The 16,568-nt window shown below is 35.1% G+C and overlaps 2 protein-coding genes across 2 annotated transcripts in view; both read left to right on the forward strand.

Moving 5' to 3' along the window:
* The window catches only part of LOC128871346 (esterase B1), a 65,537-nt gene extending 59,208 nt beyond the window's left edge, over nucleotides 1-6,329 (forward strand). Inside the window, exons 3-7 of the mRNA XM_054113331.1 lie at nucleotides 2,303-2,615; nucleotides 2,708-2,858; nucleotides 2,928-3,488; nucleotides 5,027-5,202; nucleotides 5,269-6,329. Of these exons, the coding sequence (XP_053969306.1) occupies nucleotides 2,303-2,615; nucleotides 2,708-2,858; nucleotides 2,928-3,488; nucleotides 5,027-5,202; nucleotides 5,269-5,730 (1,663 nt within the window). The 3' untranslated portion in view covers nucleotides 5,731-6,329. The remainder of the gene's footprint in view (nucleotides 1-2,302; nucleotides 2,616-2,707; nucleotides 2,859-2,927; nucleotides 3,489-5,026; nucleotides 5,203-5,268) is intronic.
* Nucleotides 6,330-8,311: 1,982 nt separating this feature from the next.
* On the forward strand, nucleotides 8,312-16,250 carry LOC128862597 (uncharacterized). Its single transcript, XM_054101325.1, has 3 exons — nucleotides 8,312-8,324; nucleotides 9,321-9,880; nucleotides 16,137-16,250. The coding sequence occupies exons 1-3, from the start codon at nucleotides 8,312-8,314 to the stop codon at nucleotides 16,248-16,250; spliced, it is 687 nt and encodes a 228-aa protein (XP_053957300.1).
* The last annotated feature ends 318 nt before the right edge of the window (nucleotides 16,251-16,568 follow it).

Here is a 16,568-nt window from a genome sequence, read left to right on the forward strand (position 1 = left end):
GTATTGCGTTTCTTGTACGAGTAACGCCTGCAGTTCTCCTGCAACAAATGTAGTTTTCAGGATCCATCCCGAGAAGGTGGCGGTGCGTACTATTTTTGGATAACTTTTTGTTTTTAATCAATTGTTTACCAACACACAACCAAAAGTAACTTTACAGAGTTTGAGTATTTTACACATTTTTTTTATGTTTTTTTATCATCATTTTATTTCTTAATTATTTTTTTATATTAAATTTTTTTTTCTATTTACTTATGTATTCAAATATTTTCTTGCACTTATTTTATGCCTATAATATCGGCAAGCTCAAAACTAATTCTTTTTTTTTGCTCTTTAGAACCAGTATATTATAATAATTGCGTTCGGATCAGAAGTTTTCAGCATCCACCAAAATCCCTGCCATACGAATATTAATTAAAATCGAATTATTTTTAAAAGTCATCCGCCATATTAAATCTGTCTTGTTTAATTTTGAAAATCTAACTCCATATTTGAATTGGTCTCAGAAGTCTCCTACCCGGTCAGCGCCATCCCCTGGCTTTTGTTAAAGGGGAATTGCACAACTTATTTCTCAGAAAAGTGCAGTGCAGATGGAGCTCCATTTCTTCATGTGCTAATTAGAAAACCCTTTGATTCAAGTACAATAGACGCAGGACGCAGGAAGTTCTAGTGACCCAATACAATTTCTGAACTCGTTGCTGTGTTTACTGGTCAATGGATGATAAGCATATACACAGAAAAGCAAGGTTTACCATTTAGTCCCCATTGCAGAAGCTGTGGAGACGTTTCTGAGAAGTATACTGTTAAACACTTTCTCTGTAAAAGTCCGGGTTTGACAGTTAGACGCAAGGATGATAGATTTAAATGGTTTGCTCGTTAGCTACGGTGAAAAAGAAAATTGTGAGGGAAAATTCGGCTGCCACGCCACAGGGGATGCGGTAGCCGCATTGATTGTGCATGATCATTTCATTCGTCCAATCGGTCGTTGTTCAGCTGGCAACGAAGCAACGTGGGCGGAGCCTTTATTGATTTTGTTTTCGTATACCAATTACACAATTATCGCCAGCCGAATTCTGCACGATAATTTCACACACTCGTCCAATGAGTCGTTGTTCAGACAGCAGCGAAGTATCATTGGTTGATTTTTTCATATATCACCAACACAATCTCAGTTTTATTGTAAACATATCCCCTGTTCCGTCAGCTCATCTGGTAATTCTGTCAAATTCACTCAGAGCCGAATAACGGTCTGTTATTGAGCACTCCTCTCAATTCTTTTCATCATGGCTAGACGATTAAAGTCACTGAGTGCTCTTTCCTTCGACAATCTGTGGCAGTACTCCAACCTAAGTCCCATCAATGTTCTCCTTTGTTTTAACAACTCTGGTTGGCTGTAGATAACTGCCCGTTAGAGGTCTCAAAATGGTATCAAAACGGTTCTTTGGTGCTACATGGGGAGTGCCAGATTCGTAAAGAGCGATCTTAAAAACCTCTCAATAGGAAATTTCAGTAAACAGAACCCATGGCTTGATATGTTCACCACTTTTTTGGATCTCTTGGCGCAGAGTGCACAAGCTTTGAAAGAAATAGTTAGCTCGTTCTGCTATATTCCTGCTGATTAATTTTTAAAGTGAACTCTTGAAATTGAATATATTCCTCGATTTTTGTCCATCAATCACCGTTTTCAGGGCTGATCCATTTGTTCACCATAGATTTTCACTACATGTCCATAATTTTAAGGTCATAAATATGTCACATCTAAGAAATAAAAAATGAAAAATACAAGAATAATAAATGAAAAACTGTATTTAAAAATAAAACAAAAAAATAAGAAATAATAAATAAGTGAAACGAAAATATTCGTTTGGTGCTTGATTTCCTTTGCAACGTTATGAGCTTACCGTAGCAAGCAGCAGCTGTATCTTGCCAATATGCCTTCACTTTCATGACAATCGTCTCCCGAATGAGCGACGTTTTGATGGAATTATTATCAGTGTACATCCGAAACTACTTCTAAAGTTTTTGATAAAAAACCCGGTCTCTTTAATTTGACAGAAAACACTCGACATAAGCGACATATCAGGCACAATATAATATAATAAAATGGTTATTCCAATACTCAACTTATTTCAATTAAAAATGCAAGTGCTCCAATTTCATGTATCTTTACTTGTACTTTAACAACTGCTTAATATCTTTTCGCCATAAAAATATGTCTCACTTAACACACCTCAAAACCAAGCTCTTTCTAGATTTTGAAAAAAAGTTATTAGCTTTCTTCTTTTCTTTTCTTTCTTTCGTTCAGAATGGTCGACTTTAAAGTACAACAAAGGCGCTTTCGCACCAGTGAAAAAACTATCGTCAGTACAATTTATGGACCCATAAAAGGTGTGAAACGCAAGTCCATCTATGGTGATTCCTATTACAGCTTTGAAAGAATACCTTTTGCTAAGCCACCGGTAGGAGAGCTGCGCTATAAAGCACCACAACCGCCGGACCCGTGGACAGAAGTGCGCAGTTGCACCTCACGCGGGCCGAAGCCATTACAAAAGCATTTCGTGTTTCAAATGACGGAAGGCTCCGAAGATTGCCTCTACCTGAATGTGTATACAAAAGATGTAAGTTGAATTAACTGCATAAAAATGATGTATATGTGTACATGTATGTATGTGTATGTGTAAGTATCAATATAATTTCCTTTCATACACAGCTGAATCCTCAAACACCAATGCCGGTCATGGTGTGGATTTATGGTGGCGGTTTTCAATTTGGTGAGGCCTCACGTGAGCTCTATAGTCCCGATTATTTGCTGCGCGAAGACATCGTGATTATTTCAATAACTTACCGTTTGGGTCCATTTGGTTAGTCTATCGCTTTTAGCAATAGAGAGTCTATGTGAAACTAATCTATTTATTTATTTATTTCGTAAGGCTTTCTTTGTATGGAAGATCCCGCTTTCGATGTGCCCGGCAATGCTGGTCTCAAGGATCAAATCATGGCACTGCGTTGGGTGAAAGCGAACTGCGAACGCTTCGGTGGAGACAGCAGTAATATTACAATTTTTGGTGATAGCGCCGGAGGTGCCTCTGTTCACTATATGATGATCACCGATCAAACACGTGGTCTCTTTCACAAAGCGATTTCCATGTCTGGCAATGCGCTTTCACCCTGGGCAGTGACACCGCAACGCAATTGGCCATATAGGCTGGCGGTTGCCGCTGGCTATACGGGAGAGAATAACGATCCGGATGTTTTTAGTTTCTTGCGTAAAGCGAAAGGTGCCGACATAGTGAAGGCTAATGACGATTTATGTTCTGATGAGGAGAAACGTGAACGCATTGGTTTCTCTTTTGGCCCAGTGATCGAGCCATATGTGACAGATCATTGTGTGGTGCCGAAGAAACCGATTGAAATGATGCGCACCGCTTGGAGTAATCACATACCGATGATTATTGGAGGTGTGTCCAATGAGGGCCTATTGTTGTATTCGGGTAAGTTTAAAGTTATGCTATTCACCTTCGTTTCATGCTTTTAGTTCAAAACTGTTGATAGAATGCATACCATTTTTTTCACTCTGGTGAAAATTCATTTCATTCAATTACGTTCATTACCTAACGAATATTTTCATTATAACTACAATAAATTTCCTTCAATTACATTCCATTTATGATTAAATTTAATTTAATTCTACTTCAACTCCGATTCCGATGCAAATTCCTCTTACAATTACAAATAAAGTTATAATTACAAATACAATTACAATTATAACTACAAATTAAAAGTACAGCGGCAACTAGAATTATAAGTATAATTTCAATTCTAATTACAAGTACAATTACAACTACAGTCACAAAAACAATTAAAGTTATAATTACAAATATAATTCCAATCACAATTACAACTACAAATAGATTTAAAAATACATCTACAACTACAATTAGCATTATAATTACAATTCCAATTACAATTACCATTGCAACCGCAGTTACAAGTACAATCAAAGCTTTAATTACAAATATAATTACAATTATAATTACACCTAAAGCAATAATTAAAAATCTAGTTACAATCACAATTAAACCTATAATTACTTTTACAATTACAACTACAACTAAGAATACAATTACCACAATAATTGAAGTTATGATTACTAATGCAATTACAATTACAACTACAATTAAAAATATAGCTTCAACTACAATTATAGGTATAACTACAATTCTAATTACAAGTACAATTACAACTACAGTCACAAATACAATTAACGTTATAATCACAATTACAATTACAATTACCATTGCAACCACAGTTACAAATACAATTAAAGCTAAAGCTATAATTAAAAATACAGTTACAAGTACAATTAAAGCTATAATTACTTTTACAATTACAACTACAACTAAGAATACAGTTACCCCAATGATAGAAGTTATGATTACTAATGCAATTACAAGTACAACTACAATTAAAAATACAGCTACGACCACAACTTAATTTATAATTACAAATAACATTACAATTATTATTACAAATACAATTAAAGTTGTAATTACAAGTATAATTACAATCACAACTACTACTACAATTACTATTCAATTACAGTTACAGTTACTATTGCAATTACAAATACAATTACAATTACTATTGCACTTGCAATACATTGCAAATGATTACATTTGAAGATGAGAAATGAAATAAAAATAAAAATACGTATTTTAATTACAACTCCATTTCTATTCAATTCAGATATATTCTATTCATTCCATTTTTGGTTATCCTGATCCAGTTCATTCAATATCGTTTCGTTCCTCCATTTCAGACCCTTCTTTTCCATTTCATTTCATTCAACTACATCCCATCTCATTCTACTCCATTCCAATCTATCTTTTTCTCGTTATGAATTCCATCCCAGTTATTACCATCAAATTAAACTCTACACTTTAGCAATACAAATATAATTTTTTTTGTTTCATTCCGTTTGTTTTGGCTAATTTCGGATTTTGCAAAACTTTTTTACTCTCACCAACAGAGACCAAAACAAATCCCAAACTACTTAACGAACTTGATGATTGTCGCTTTGTGGTGCCACTTGAGCTCGGCATGGAACGCGAGAGCGAGCTCTGTAAAGAATATGGATTGCAATTGCGTAAAACCTATTATAGTGATAAAGAGCCCAGTTTAGATACATTAAACGAGTATCTGTTGGTAAGTTAGCCGCTGGATGATTTATATCGTTTTACTTAAAAATGCAAACTTTCCATTCTCCGCCAGATGGTATCGCATGAGTACTTCTGGTTCCCCATCTATCGCACAGTATTGTCGCGTGCAACCTACGCTACAGCACCCACCTATTTGTATCGTTTCGATTTCGACTCGAAACACTTCAATCACCTGCGCATACTCAGCTGTGGTAAGAAGGTGCGTGGCACATGTCACGGTGATGACCTTTCCTACTTATTTTACAACTCGGTGGCACGTAAGCTGAAGTTTCATACACGCGAGTATAAATGTATTGAACGATTGGTGGGCATGTGGACGCACTTTGCCGCGCGAGCGGATCCCAACTATGATCCAGAACGCGCAGACCTATGGCAGCCAGTTGCGAAGGCTGATTTGGAGAACCGTAAACTTAAGTGCCTTAATATTTCCGATGATTTGAAGGAGATTGATGTGCCCGAAATGAAGAAATTATTGTTATGGGAGAGCTTCTTTCGCTGTGATCAACTGATTTGAGCTGTTTCGAGAGAAACAAATTAACTTTTAAAGAATAAAATTTTAGAAAATCTTAAGATCAGATCTAAGCTAATGGAACCTTTGCATGGCAAATTGTTATATGCCGTTTATTAAAACGTATTTTGATAATAAAACAGAGATTATCTTGCAAGTGTTTGGTGAGAATTGATTATCTTTGATAATTTTCTCTACCAAAGATTAGAAAAATATTGTTTCATTGAATGAAACAGTGAAAACGAAAAAAAATTCATTAAAAGCAAAATTTTATAGCTTTAAGTTTTTTGTAAATTTTATAGAGCTTAAAGCTGCTTTATAGAACTTTTTTATTATAAACATGCAAAATAGTATAATATTGCACGGAGTACGATCAGGATTTGGAAGGTGTCATTCAAACTATTCAAGCTTAAGGGCTTAGGAGCTTTGTTGGTGCTTTTATAGGTATACAGTGGAGCTTTTTACCGAAGTGAAATTTTCAAAAGATTACAAAAATATTAAGAAATCAGTACATGCCGATTAGACGCCGGTTTTTTCAATGCGGAAAGTTGAAGTACAGTCTTTTCATCAGAAGCAGCTTTTTTGAAAAAAAAAAAATTAAATTATTGTAAAAAATAAACGGAATAACGTGGATTACTTCATTTATTTTTCTAACATTTTTTTCCAAAATTCAGAACTGAGTGAATCACTCTGTATAGACTATTTTGTGATTTCTGCCTATAAAAATGACTAAAAATAATTTATTTTCCATCTCTCAAGTTTTTCATAGTAAAAAGCTGCACTCTAAGGAATAAATTTCTAAGTAAGTTAGGTATTTTGGTTTACATAAAACATAAGCAACAGTCTTTCATTAACATATATTTCATAAACCATAATTTTTCAACCTTTTAGTGAGGCTTCTTTTGAGCCAAATATGACATCGAGCTTTTTTTAGGACAAAAAATTGACTTTAAGGCTTATGCAAAACGAAATTTCTTAGTGCTCTATTGCTTATGGTACCAATTTAGCAAAGTCTATGGTCTAGCTTAACTAAACTAAACAAAAATCTTAACTTTTATAAATCACCAAATTAGTTGCCATTGCTTACTAAGGCTTCACATTAACGAGATTCCAAGTGGACTTATATTTAGCGAATATTTTCAATAAAAGTACTGAACTAACGGAAAGTAGACCACCTGAAACCGACTACCAATTTAATTACCATTGCTATGTAACACAAAGTAAATAAGAAAATCAATACTAATATTAAGAATTCAATTTGAATTCCTTCTTAAAATTAGATATATTGAAAATATTTTTGTATGGATTTATTGAGCGTAACTCATTTTGATATATTTATATTTTCATTGCTAGCGAAAGGTCTTCCAAATACTCTATCGATGGAGCTTTCAAGCTCTTAGGTGCAATGCAAGATGATTCAAATTATCTTTTGGCATAAGTAAATACAAATTCCATAGGCTTAATATGTAACTACTTGTGATTTTATAATGAAAGTTTGAAAGTTCTCTGAAAATACAGCGTAAACTTTCGGCTGCTCGAAAGCTCAGCGCATGAATACATACATTTGTATATGAAAATCGTATTGAACTGCAAATTGCTACAAAGCTACATTTACGTTTTTGAGTTTACCTGCAACCAAGATGGGCAAATGAAAGCTTTGAGCAACTAGTTTTTGACAGCTTTTATTAAAAGTTATAAAAAGGTATGAAAGTTTCGCTATTTAAGTACTACCTCTACAGCTATAATTTTATTGTGATTCATGTAGTTTAGTTTCGATATCTAAGTTTACTAAATTTTCAAATTCTGGAAATTATGGAACTAAAAGACAAATTTGAAATTACGATTTTCTTCAAAACAAACAAAAAAGAAAAAAAAAAAACAAATATAAAAATAGTACCCACGTACATACATATATACATATACATAAGAAAAACTATTTTAGTAAAACTAGACCGTTAAATACTTAAAATATGCATCCTGTAACAGAAGTACCTTTTTTCTAAATAATGTGACATAAAATTTAACAGAATGTGATTTCTCATCAAGTAATAAAAAAAAAAACAAAAAACGCAACAAGTCTGCATGCAAGCCAAGTAAGCCGAAAGCTTAGAAATGAAATGAAGAGAGTTTGAAGTAAAGTTAGTTTTTGTAATTATTGTACGTACCTAGAAAGCCACGTAATATGTGCAAAAAAGCCGAGAGAAACAAATTTCAAATATCACGAGCAGATAAATTTATAACCGCCTAAAATAGACCAAAACTAAAACTAGATTTGCCAGTACAAAACTATGCAGTGAATGCTTGGCTATTCACGTAGTCTACTTTTAGGTGGCCACTTTTCAAAAGTGTACTCAATGTAAAATCGTACAAACCTTAAACGCAACAACTAACTATTGCAACAGAATATATTCGTATGTAGTACAAAAAATATAAAGATATATAGTGCGCGAGAAACTTCCCTCATAAAATATATGTATGTCTGCATATTTACTTTTAAATTTAGTGTAGCAACATAACAACGTGCTGCAATACGTAGATAAGGCAATGAAAACTTGTGTGTATACATTTTGAGATCACAACCGCACAGATGAGTCCTCTAAGTAAGCGCACCGAACAATTTGTGTATTTCGGAATATTTTTAAAATATTTTTTACTGTCTCCGGATAATGTGACGCTATAATTGTTAAATATTTTAATATATATGTATTTGAAATCATATAAAATAATTGTTTGAAAATTAATAACAGAATAATAAAAAAATAATAATTTCATAAAAAACTCATTGCATTGGGGATTTCAGCTGTTTAGCAGAAAAAAACTTAGAAAAATAGACTACAAAGGCGAAGATGGTAAGAGGATGAGATTTTTGTTTTTCTTTTTATTTTTGGTGGGTGAGATAGAGGGAACTACCCCAATTGCTGGCATGTGCCACCGCTACATTTAGCATTACCAGAGGAAGCTGGCATATGGGCATTTTCACAAAAAGGTCAACCACGAGTGCAAAACTCAAACTATTCCTGAAAACTTTTTGTTGATGAATAATAAATCTCAAATGTGTTTACTTTATAAATATAAAATAATTTTTCTTTTCTTTTAATTTTGAGCCGAAATATACAACGAATATACAAAATTTTCAAAAATCTAGCTCTTTTGACCGAATATACCAACTTTTTTCCTTGTAATATTCGGTTATTCAAAGCAATACTATGATGTTTTTATAATTTAAAAATCTTCTACTGATAGTAACGTAATGTTTAACAAGCAGAGAGACCTAGTGGAGATCGATTAACGGTAGTTTTTTTTTATTACTTCTGCTTATATTCGTATGTCGCGTCCGTTACCGGAAAATAGCATTTATTGTTCTCATTAGTGCAAAAAGTGTTGAAGTATAAAATGCTTTCAGACTTTAAGCAAATAACTTATTTCACTTAAGAAAAGTGGCCATTGAGTCTCGATAAAAACGATTAATAAAATTTATTGGTGTTTGAAATTTGTCGCGTCCGTTACCGCGAACCTTAAATTTTAAATAAAGTCGTAGAAATTGCACAAGATTAAAATTTTATAGATGGCAAAAACGGCAAAAGAAACAAGAAAAGCAATAACAACGAAATATAGGGAGAAAATGAAAGAAGACGTCGAGAAATGGCAGGAATACAAGAAGAAAGAAGCTAAACGAAATCAAGAGTACCGAAAAAGATTATCGCAAAAAATGAAAAGTGATAGCAATTTATTAGAAAAGAAGAAAGAAAAGGACCGTGTTAGGCAGCAAGTTTTGCGTCAAAAAAAGAGCGTAAATAATATTGGTAGTTTGAATTGCGATATTTACAGCTGTAAGCAAACGATGGGAAAAGCAATAAAAAAAGTTGAGCGTGCGTTACCTAGAAACCTGAATAGAAAAATAGCTATCCTCAAATCTTTATGCAATAAATATCTTAGGCCAACAGAAACGATGGATGAAAATACTACCAAGTCATCAAAAAGCCTGATGCGTGAAAAATTAATTGAAAAATTCTTTTTGCAAGATGGAATCAGCGTTCAAGCTCCTGGGAGAAAGGATACAATGCTAATCAATGGGAAAGTAGTCTCAAAACGTTTTATGCTTATGACCTTAGCAGAAGCATATCAACTCTTCAAATCAGAATATACCGAGGAAAAAGTCTGCAAAACTATTTTTATTCGTTCTAAGCCGACTTACATTCAGTTAATCAATAATTTACGACACAATATGTGTATCTGTAAGTACCATGCAAATTTTATTTTCTTACTAGAAGGCTGTGCAAAGATTATACCGCAGATTCCTGCCAAAGCTGATTTATTTCTTACAAGAGTTTGCTGCGACGTTATGAATGAAAAGTGCATGGCTAATACTTGTGACAGCTGTGTACGCGATATTAAAGGCGATCTAGTTCCAATACAGTTTATTAATCAATTTGATACGCAAATCAAATGGAAACAGTGGAGAAAAGTAGACGATCGCATAACTTTAAACTACACTATAGGTCCTTTAAGCGACTTAATTCATGATGTAGAGATGCAGCTACCAGCTTTTAAAATGCATTGTTCCATTAAACGTCACCAACAAAATTACTTTGAAATTAAAAAGAAAAATTTAGCAGCTAATGAAATTGTTATTCAAGTTGATTTTGCTGAAAATTATCGCTTGACATGCCAAAACGAAATTCAAGATGCCCACTTTAGTTATAACCAAGTAACAGTGTTTACGTGCATAGCTTGGGTTCTTGGTGAAACCAAGTCCTATGCTGTTATCAGTGATAGATTGACTCACAGTAAATTCGACGTTTACTGCTTTATTTCCAAAATTATCAATATCTTACAAAACCAGTACAAAGGAGTTACCAGCATTTATATTTTCTCTGATGGAAGCACTTCCCAATTCAAAAATAAATTTATTCTTTCTAGTATTCCAAGACTAGCAGCTGAATTTCATTGCGGAATCTTAGAGTGGAATTTTTTCGCCACTTCACATGGCAAAGGTGCTGTAGACGGAATAGGTGCCGTAGTTAAACGAAAAGTCTGGCAAATCATTAAAGCAAGAAATATCATTCTCGGTGATGCCTTATGCTTCTATGAATGTGCTAAGAACAACATTGATGGAGTTAAAATTTTGTATATCTCTGGAACACAAATTGATAGTTTTTCTAATCAACTGTCAGAGTTATGGCAAAATGTTCCAAATATCAAAGGAGTTAAAAGTATGCATTGGTTTTCATATTTCGTCAGTAAATGTATTGAAGTTGCTCGGACCGCCTATTCATTAAAGAAAATAATTAAAATAGACCATCCTAAAAACTAATAACTTTCTTCTTAATTTTTTAAGCCGTTTTTACTGCAATATTACTTAAGTTTTTATTTTCAATAAAATTGAAGTGTTATAAAGAAAAAAATTTTACTTCCTAGCTCATGGAAAATTTTGTCGCGTCCGCTATGTCGCGTCCGTATTTCTTCTATACTCAATTAAAAAAAACGAAGAGAAAATTATCATATTTCATAAACCTACGAATAACAGTCAACTGTTCGCATTTATTAACATATATATTGTATATATATAAAAATCCTTAATTTGCTGAATTTTGTATATTTCTGAATGCACCTCAAAAAAACTTCTATTTTTTGTCGCGTCCGTATCACTTTATAATTGCTTATAACTACGTACTTATTTGTAAAAGATCTTTCCCGTATATACTAAAATCTAGCACTCCGTCAGCCCTTTAAAACAATATCAATATATATAAACTTTTACTTTGCCTTCATTGTTTTGGACGCACTTAAAAGCGTACAAATGTCGCGTCCGTTACCGTGAAAATGCCCATATGCAGGAACTCTCTCTTCATATGAAAGCAAAACTTAAACCAGGAGATCTTACTGGACGCCTCAATATCTTGAACAGGGTTCAACATGCAGTATGCATAACCCAGGCGAATGACCACACGGAATCCGTACTCAATTTTATAAAGAGATACAAGGTTATCTTCCCGTCTAGCACGTTGGCTGCCAAAGCCTTTTTACAATTTTGATCGTTCAGTAGCAGTGTCATTTAACAATTTTGGTCACCTGAGGCCAACAACTTATTTATGTTCTTTTTTGTTTCTTAGTGCCTAAAAATAAGTTTTGACTACTCGCGACTTTATTTTGGTCGCTAATTTTGCAGTTATAATGGTTTTTTTGTGTCGCACATTTTCATGCGACATGGCCTGGGAGATCATAAAACATGTTGTGGAGCCACGTCGCACGAAAATGTGCGACAGTAATTTTTTGTAGTTTTTGAGTTGTATTTGATATTTTTGGTTTATTTTACTAAGTTTTCCACCAGGAAGCGAAGGCAACGAGCTTTTGAAAAACCTCTTGCTGATATTGATTACAACAAAGCCAAATTAGGGGTTGATATATCCGATCAAATGACCGCCTACGCCACCACTCTCAGAAGAGGCGTTAAACGGTACCGCAAAGCGGCTTTTGAACTGTTACTAGGAATGTCTTTCATAAATGCCTTTATAATATATAAAAAGGCTACAAACAAACAAAATTCAATAACCAAGTTCCGGCAGGAGACTTCAAATGCTTTGTTGGACTTCATGTCTCCAGAACCCATAACAAAAGGAAAACATTTTATAGAAAAAAGAAAGGACGTCAACGGAAAAACAATGTGCGTGCTTGTGTATTGTGTTATGCCATGTCAAAAAAATCTGCTTGTAGAGTAACAGCCAGAAAGAGCTTGAAAAGGACCACCACCTACTGCCCAATAAACCGCAACTATGTGTATTTTTTTTCCTAAATATTGTTTTTCCTAATTATTGTTTTTCTACTGATTTCCATTTGAATTTACATACATATATATTTTTATATTTGTTTTGTTCATTAATGAATTCATTTTTAAAAGAATTTATAAAAAAACACATTTGAATTTACAACTTTTTTATTATCCAAAAAAATACCATTCAAAATACACAACGGCCATGGGAAATACACCAAAATGTTCACCACAGGCCAGAGAATCCAAATTCTATGTAAAATTCCATATTAAAATGTACAAAATTGTGCGACGTGGCCTCAGGGTAACATTAAGGTGTCGCACGCAAATGTGCGACGTGGCGTCAGGGTAACATTTAGGTGTCACATGAAAACGTGCGACGTGGCAGCCAACGTGCTAGGGAAGAGTGGAACACTAACCCAACATGGATAAATGATGACTAACAAAAATGGTGCACAGATGGTTCCAAAACGCTCTAAGGAGTACGAGCAGGAATATTAGGGCCTAGAGCACACAAATCCCTAACACTAAGTACAGATACCACAATTTTCCACGCGGAGCTCTTCGCCATAATGGAAACAGTGGAAATCCTATCCAAAAGAGTATTCGAGAAAGTAAAAACTAAAATACATTCGAACAACCAATCGGTTCTCAAAGCCTTGGATAGCTTCACATTCAAGTTAGAAGTCCTAATAGAATGTAACAATGCACTCAACAAACTTGCCACTCATAATCAGGTCTCATTGATTTGGGTACCAGGACATGAGGGGTACGAAGGAAACGAGAAGGCAGACTCTTATGCCAAAAAAAAAAAGGGCAGAAGGGCTATTTATGTGACCTACCCCATTTTGCGGCTCTAACTAAAATAATATAAAACAGGAACCAAAAACATGGATCTAAACTAAATAAAATCAGTGAATACTGGTACTGCACAGGCGGCCTTAATCCCTCCAAAAAGTTTTTGAACTTCAATGACAACAGAGCAAAACCTGCTCTCACCCTAGATAAAAAGGGACTCAGATTACTCTGTGAAGGTCATTTTGTCCGTAATAACCACTTTAACACAGTAGGATTATCTAGTACAAGATTAAGCAGGTTGTGCTGTGATGAAGAGGAGTCTATACTTAATCATCAACTGTGAGGCATTAAGCCAAAGGAGACACAGAATCTTGGGCTCGTACCTACTAGAGGAGGAAGACCAACAATTGCTGCCTCCAAAGGAGCTGGTTCGATTCCTCGGTATACTAAATCATTACGATTAGGTAATTAGGGGCGCACAATGGATCAATCTGGTCGCAGTGCATAAAGGCCTTGCCATACCCCGTACAACCATTACCATTACCAAGATAGGGCCCAAAATGCCTTCGCACTAACAGAGACCATCGTCTACTGCGTCGAGTTGTGTGGCCACTAAAACAATCCCTCCTCTTCCTCTTTTGGGAAAACTTTCCCTTCTGTACTACTTCGGGAGAGCCCAGAACGACATACATAAAGAACGAATTTTATTCACCCACGTGTTCAGAGTAAGATTGTTAACAGCTTAGTTTATGGACGAGTTGTTGCTTCGTCTGGTGTACCTCAGGGTAGTGTCCTAGTTCCACTACTATTTATCATCTTCATTTAAGACATTTCTCCCTGTTTTGCATTATAAAATTTTCTTCTATACGTAGATGGTCTGAAAATTTATTACGAAATTAAATGTCCAGAAGATTCATCATGTCTCCAGCGTGAGTTGAATCTCTTATGCAATTGTTGTGTGCGTAATCGTTTGTTCTTCAATATTAGTTAATGTACTTCTTATGCAAAAGTTTTCAGTATTGTTCCACCATCTTACTAAATTTCAAACTCGCCACTAAAGAAATTAGTGAATTAAAAACCAGGGGGTATATTTTAACTACAAACTCAACTTCATCACTCACATTAATTATATTATTTCTAAATCCTTCGCAATGTTGGCCTTTATGCGTCGAAATAGTTTTTGATCCCATTCGGTCCTATCGCTCTCGATGCTTGTTGTTGTAGTGGTTGAGTATTTCTGCTGAAATATTTGTAATGAGCGACTAGCGCCATTTTACGACCACTGTTCTCGAGTGATGATGTCTTGCTTGTTTTTGTTTTTTAAGTCAGTTCCATTTCGTCTAAGATTTCATTAATTTGCTGTAAGAAGGGCTTGCGGAAAGAGCGAAGTCGTGCCCTAGCTAGACATGGACATTGGCATCGATAGTGGAAGAGACTTTCTCTCACCCCTTCCGCTTCACAGCTTCTACAGATGGGATTGAACGGGAGGTTAAGTCTGGCTGCGTGATTCCCTACTTTCCGGTGACCTGTAAGGGTTGCAGTTATACGTGAAATGTTTGGCCGAGAGCATCCTAACAGATAATTCGTCCTCTGGATGTTGTACGATGGCCATGTTTTTCTTGTAGTACTACACGTATTTATTTGCTTTCACCTTCTTTCGGCTAAGTCATAGTAGTGCGAAGCAATGGATATTTTTATTGTATTAAAAGGGGTAGCAACCTCCACCGCCTCTGTTATGTCTAGTGTCGAACCTTTTCTTGCTTGCTCATCTTTCATCTCATTACCCTCTATGTTCCTATGACCGGGAACCCATATCAGAATAATTGGAAGCCAGTGGCCAAGCAGCTCTGGTTCCTTTCTGCACTGAAATGGAGTTGGACTCTAAAGCCTCAATAGCTGCTTGACTGTCTGAAAAAATAGCTGCTCTTGCACCAATTTCTTTGTAGTATTTTAGCGATTTGCATGCTTCTCTGATTGCAGGTAGTTGTGCCTGGAACACGCTGATATAGTCAGGAAGTCGGACTGATTTGGATATATTGAGCGGCTCCGAACAGAGGCCAGCTCTAACACCACAGTTAATCTTAGAACCATCAGTGTAGATTTCAATGTCGAATGTACCAATCACCTTCCCTTTACTCCATTCGACTTTCGGTGGAAAACGTACCGTAAAGTCTTTCTTGAAGTTAAGGTCGGGGACTGTGTAGTCTGACCTGGTTTTGAGCAGCGAGGGCTGCTTTGCTATGACCGTACGACCTTGTTGTCTAGCTTCCTATATCTCTGAGTCTCACCGCGTTGCGAGTAGCGATTGTTTTTATATGTAAGTCTAATGGTAATAGATGTGTTAATACATTAAGCGCTTTAGTAAGACTGGTGCTTAGCGCTCCTGTGGTTAAGATACACGCTGTTCTTTGTCTCTTGTTCAGCTTGGTTTTGGTTGTATTTATTTTCTATTGCGGGCCACCAGACTAGTGCCGCATAAGTTAGTATTGACCTTACAATGGCTGTGTAGGACCAATTGGATAGTTTTGGTTGGATACCCCATATTTTTTATCCAACATTCTCTTACACGTTTAAAGTGATATATTCGCTGTTTTTACCTGTACTCTACGTTGAACCTCCAGCTGAGTTTAGGATCTAAGATGACACCTAATTATTTTGCCTCTTGGGTTAGCGTAAGACTAACGCCATTTAATTTTGGGAGATTAAAGTTTGGTATCTTGGTTTTCTTAGTGAATAGCATCAGTTTAATTTTGCTTGGAATACCTATAAGCTGCCCTATGCTACAAGAAGAGGCAAACGTTTTTGTCGCGTATTTTGGTATCCTCGACTTCAATTGCTCTGCAAGCTCACATCCGAAGAACCCACCGATGACAATATCGTACAGAACATTAATGATAAGGAACAACTTGAAAATGATGGCGAAGAGGAAGTCGAAGAAGAACCGCAGAAGAGGCATTAAAAGCTGCAGAATTATTATCCCGATTATTGAAAACGATTATTTGACCATGGCGATGACTTCTGTACACAATAGTATTAGAGACTATTTTTACAATAAAATGAAAAACCAAAAGGAGACAAAAATTACAGATTATATTCATTAAAAATTGCACTTGTATGTGTGCGTAATAAACGCGCAATTTTGATTTCATTAGTTGCATACTATGTTTCTCTATTAATATACTCGTACATACTTACATATTTACGCAAAAATGTTTTTTTTTCACAAAATGCTTTGTATGACGTCCGCTTATTATGACGTGTTTGTCGATTCCCTTCG

Source organism: Anastrepha ludens, chromosome 2, assembly GCF_028408465.1.
Source record: "Anastrepha ludens isolate Willacy chromosome 2, idAnaLude1.1, whole genome shotgun sequence".
Lineage (NCBI taxonomy): Eukaryota > Metazoa > Arthropoda > Insecta > Diptera > Tephritidae > Anastrepha > Anastrepha ludens.

Bases quoted from the DNA above. Each gene is read 5' to 3' on its own strand.
- LOC128862597 (XM_054101325.1), top strand. The intron at 9,881-16,136 runs GTCTGCAAAACT...TTGCTCTGCAAG, and splicing joins CAGAATATACCGAGGAAAAA to CTCACATCCGAAGAACCCAC.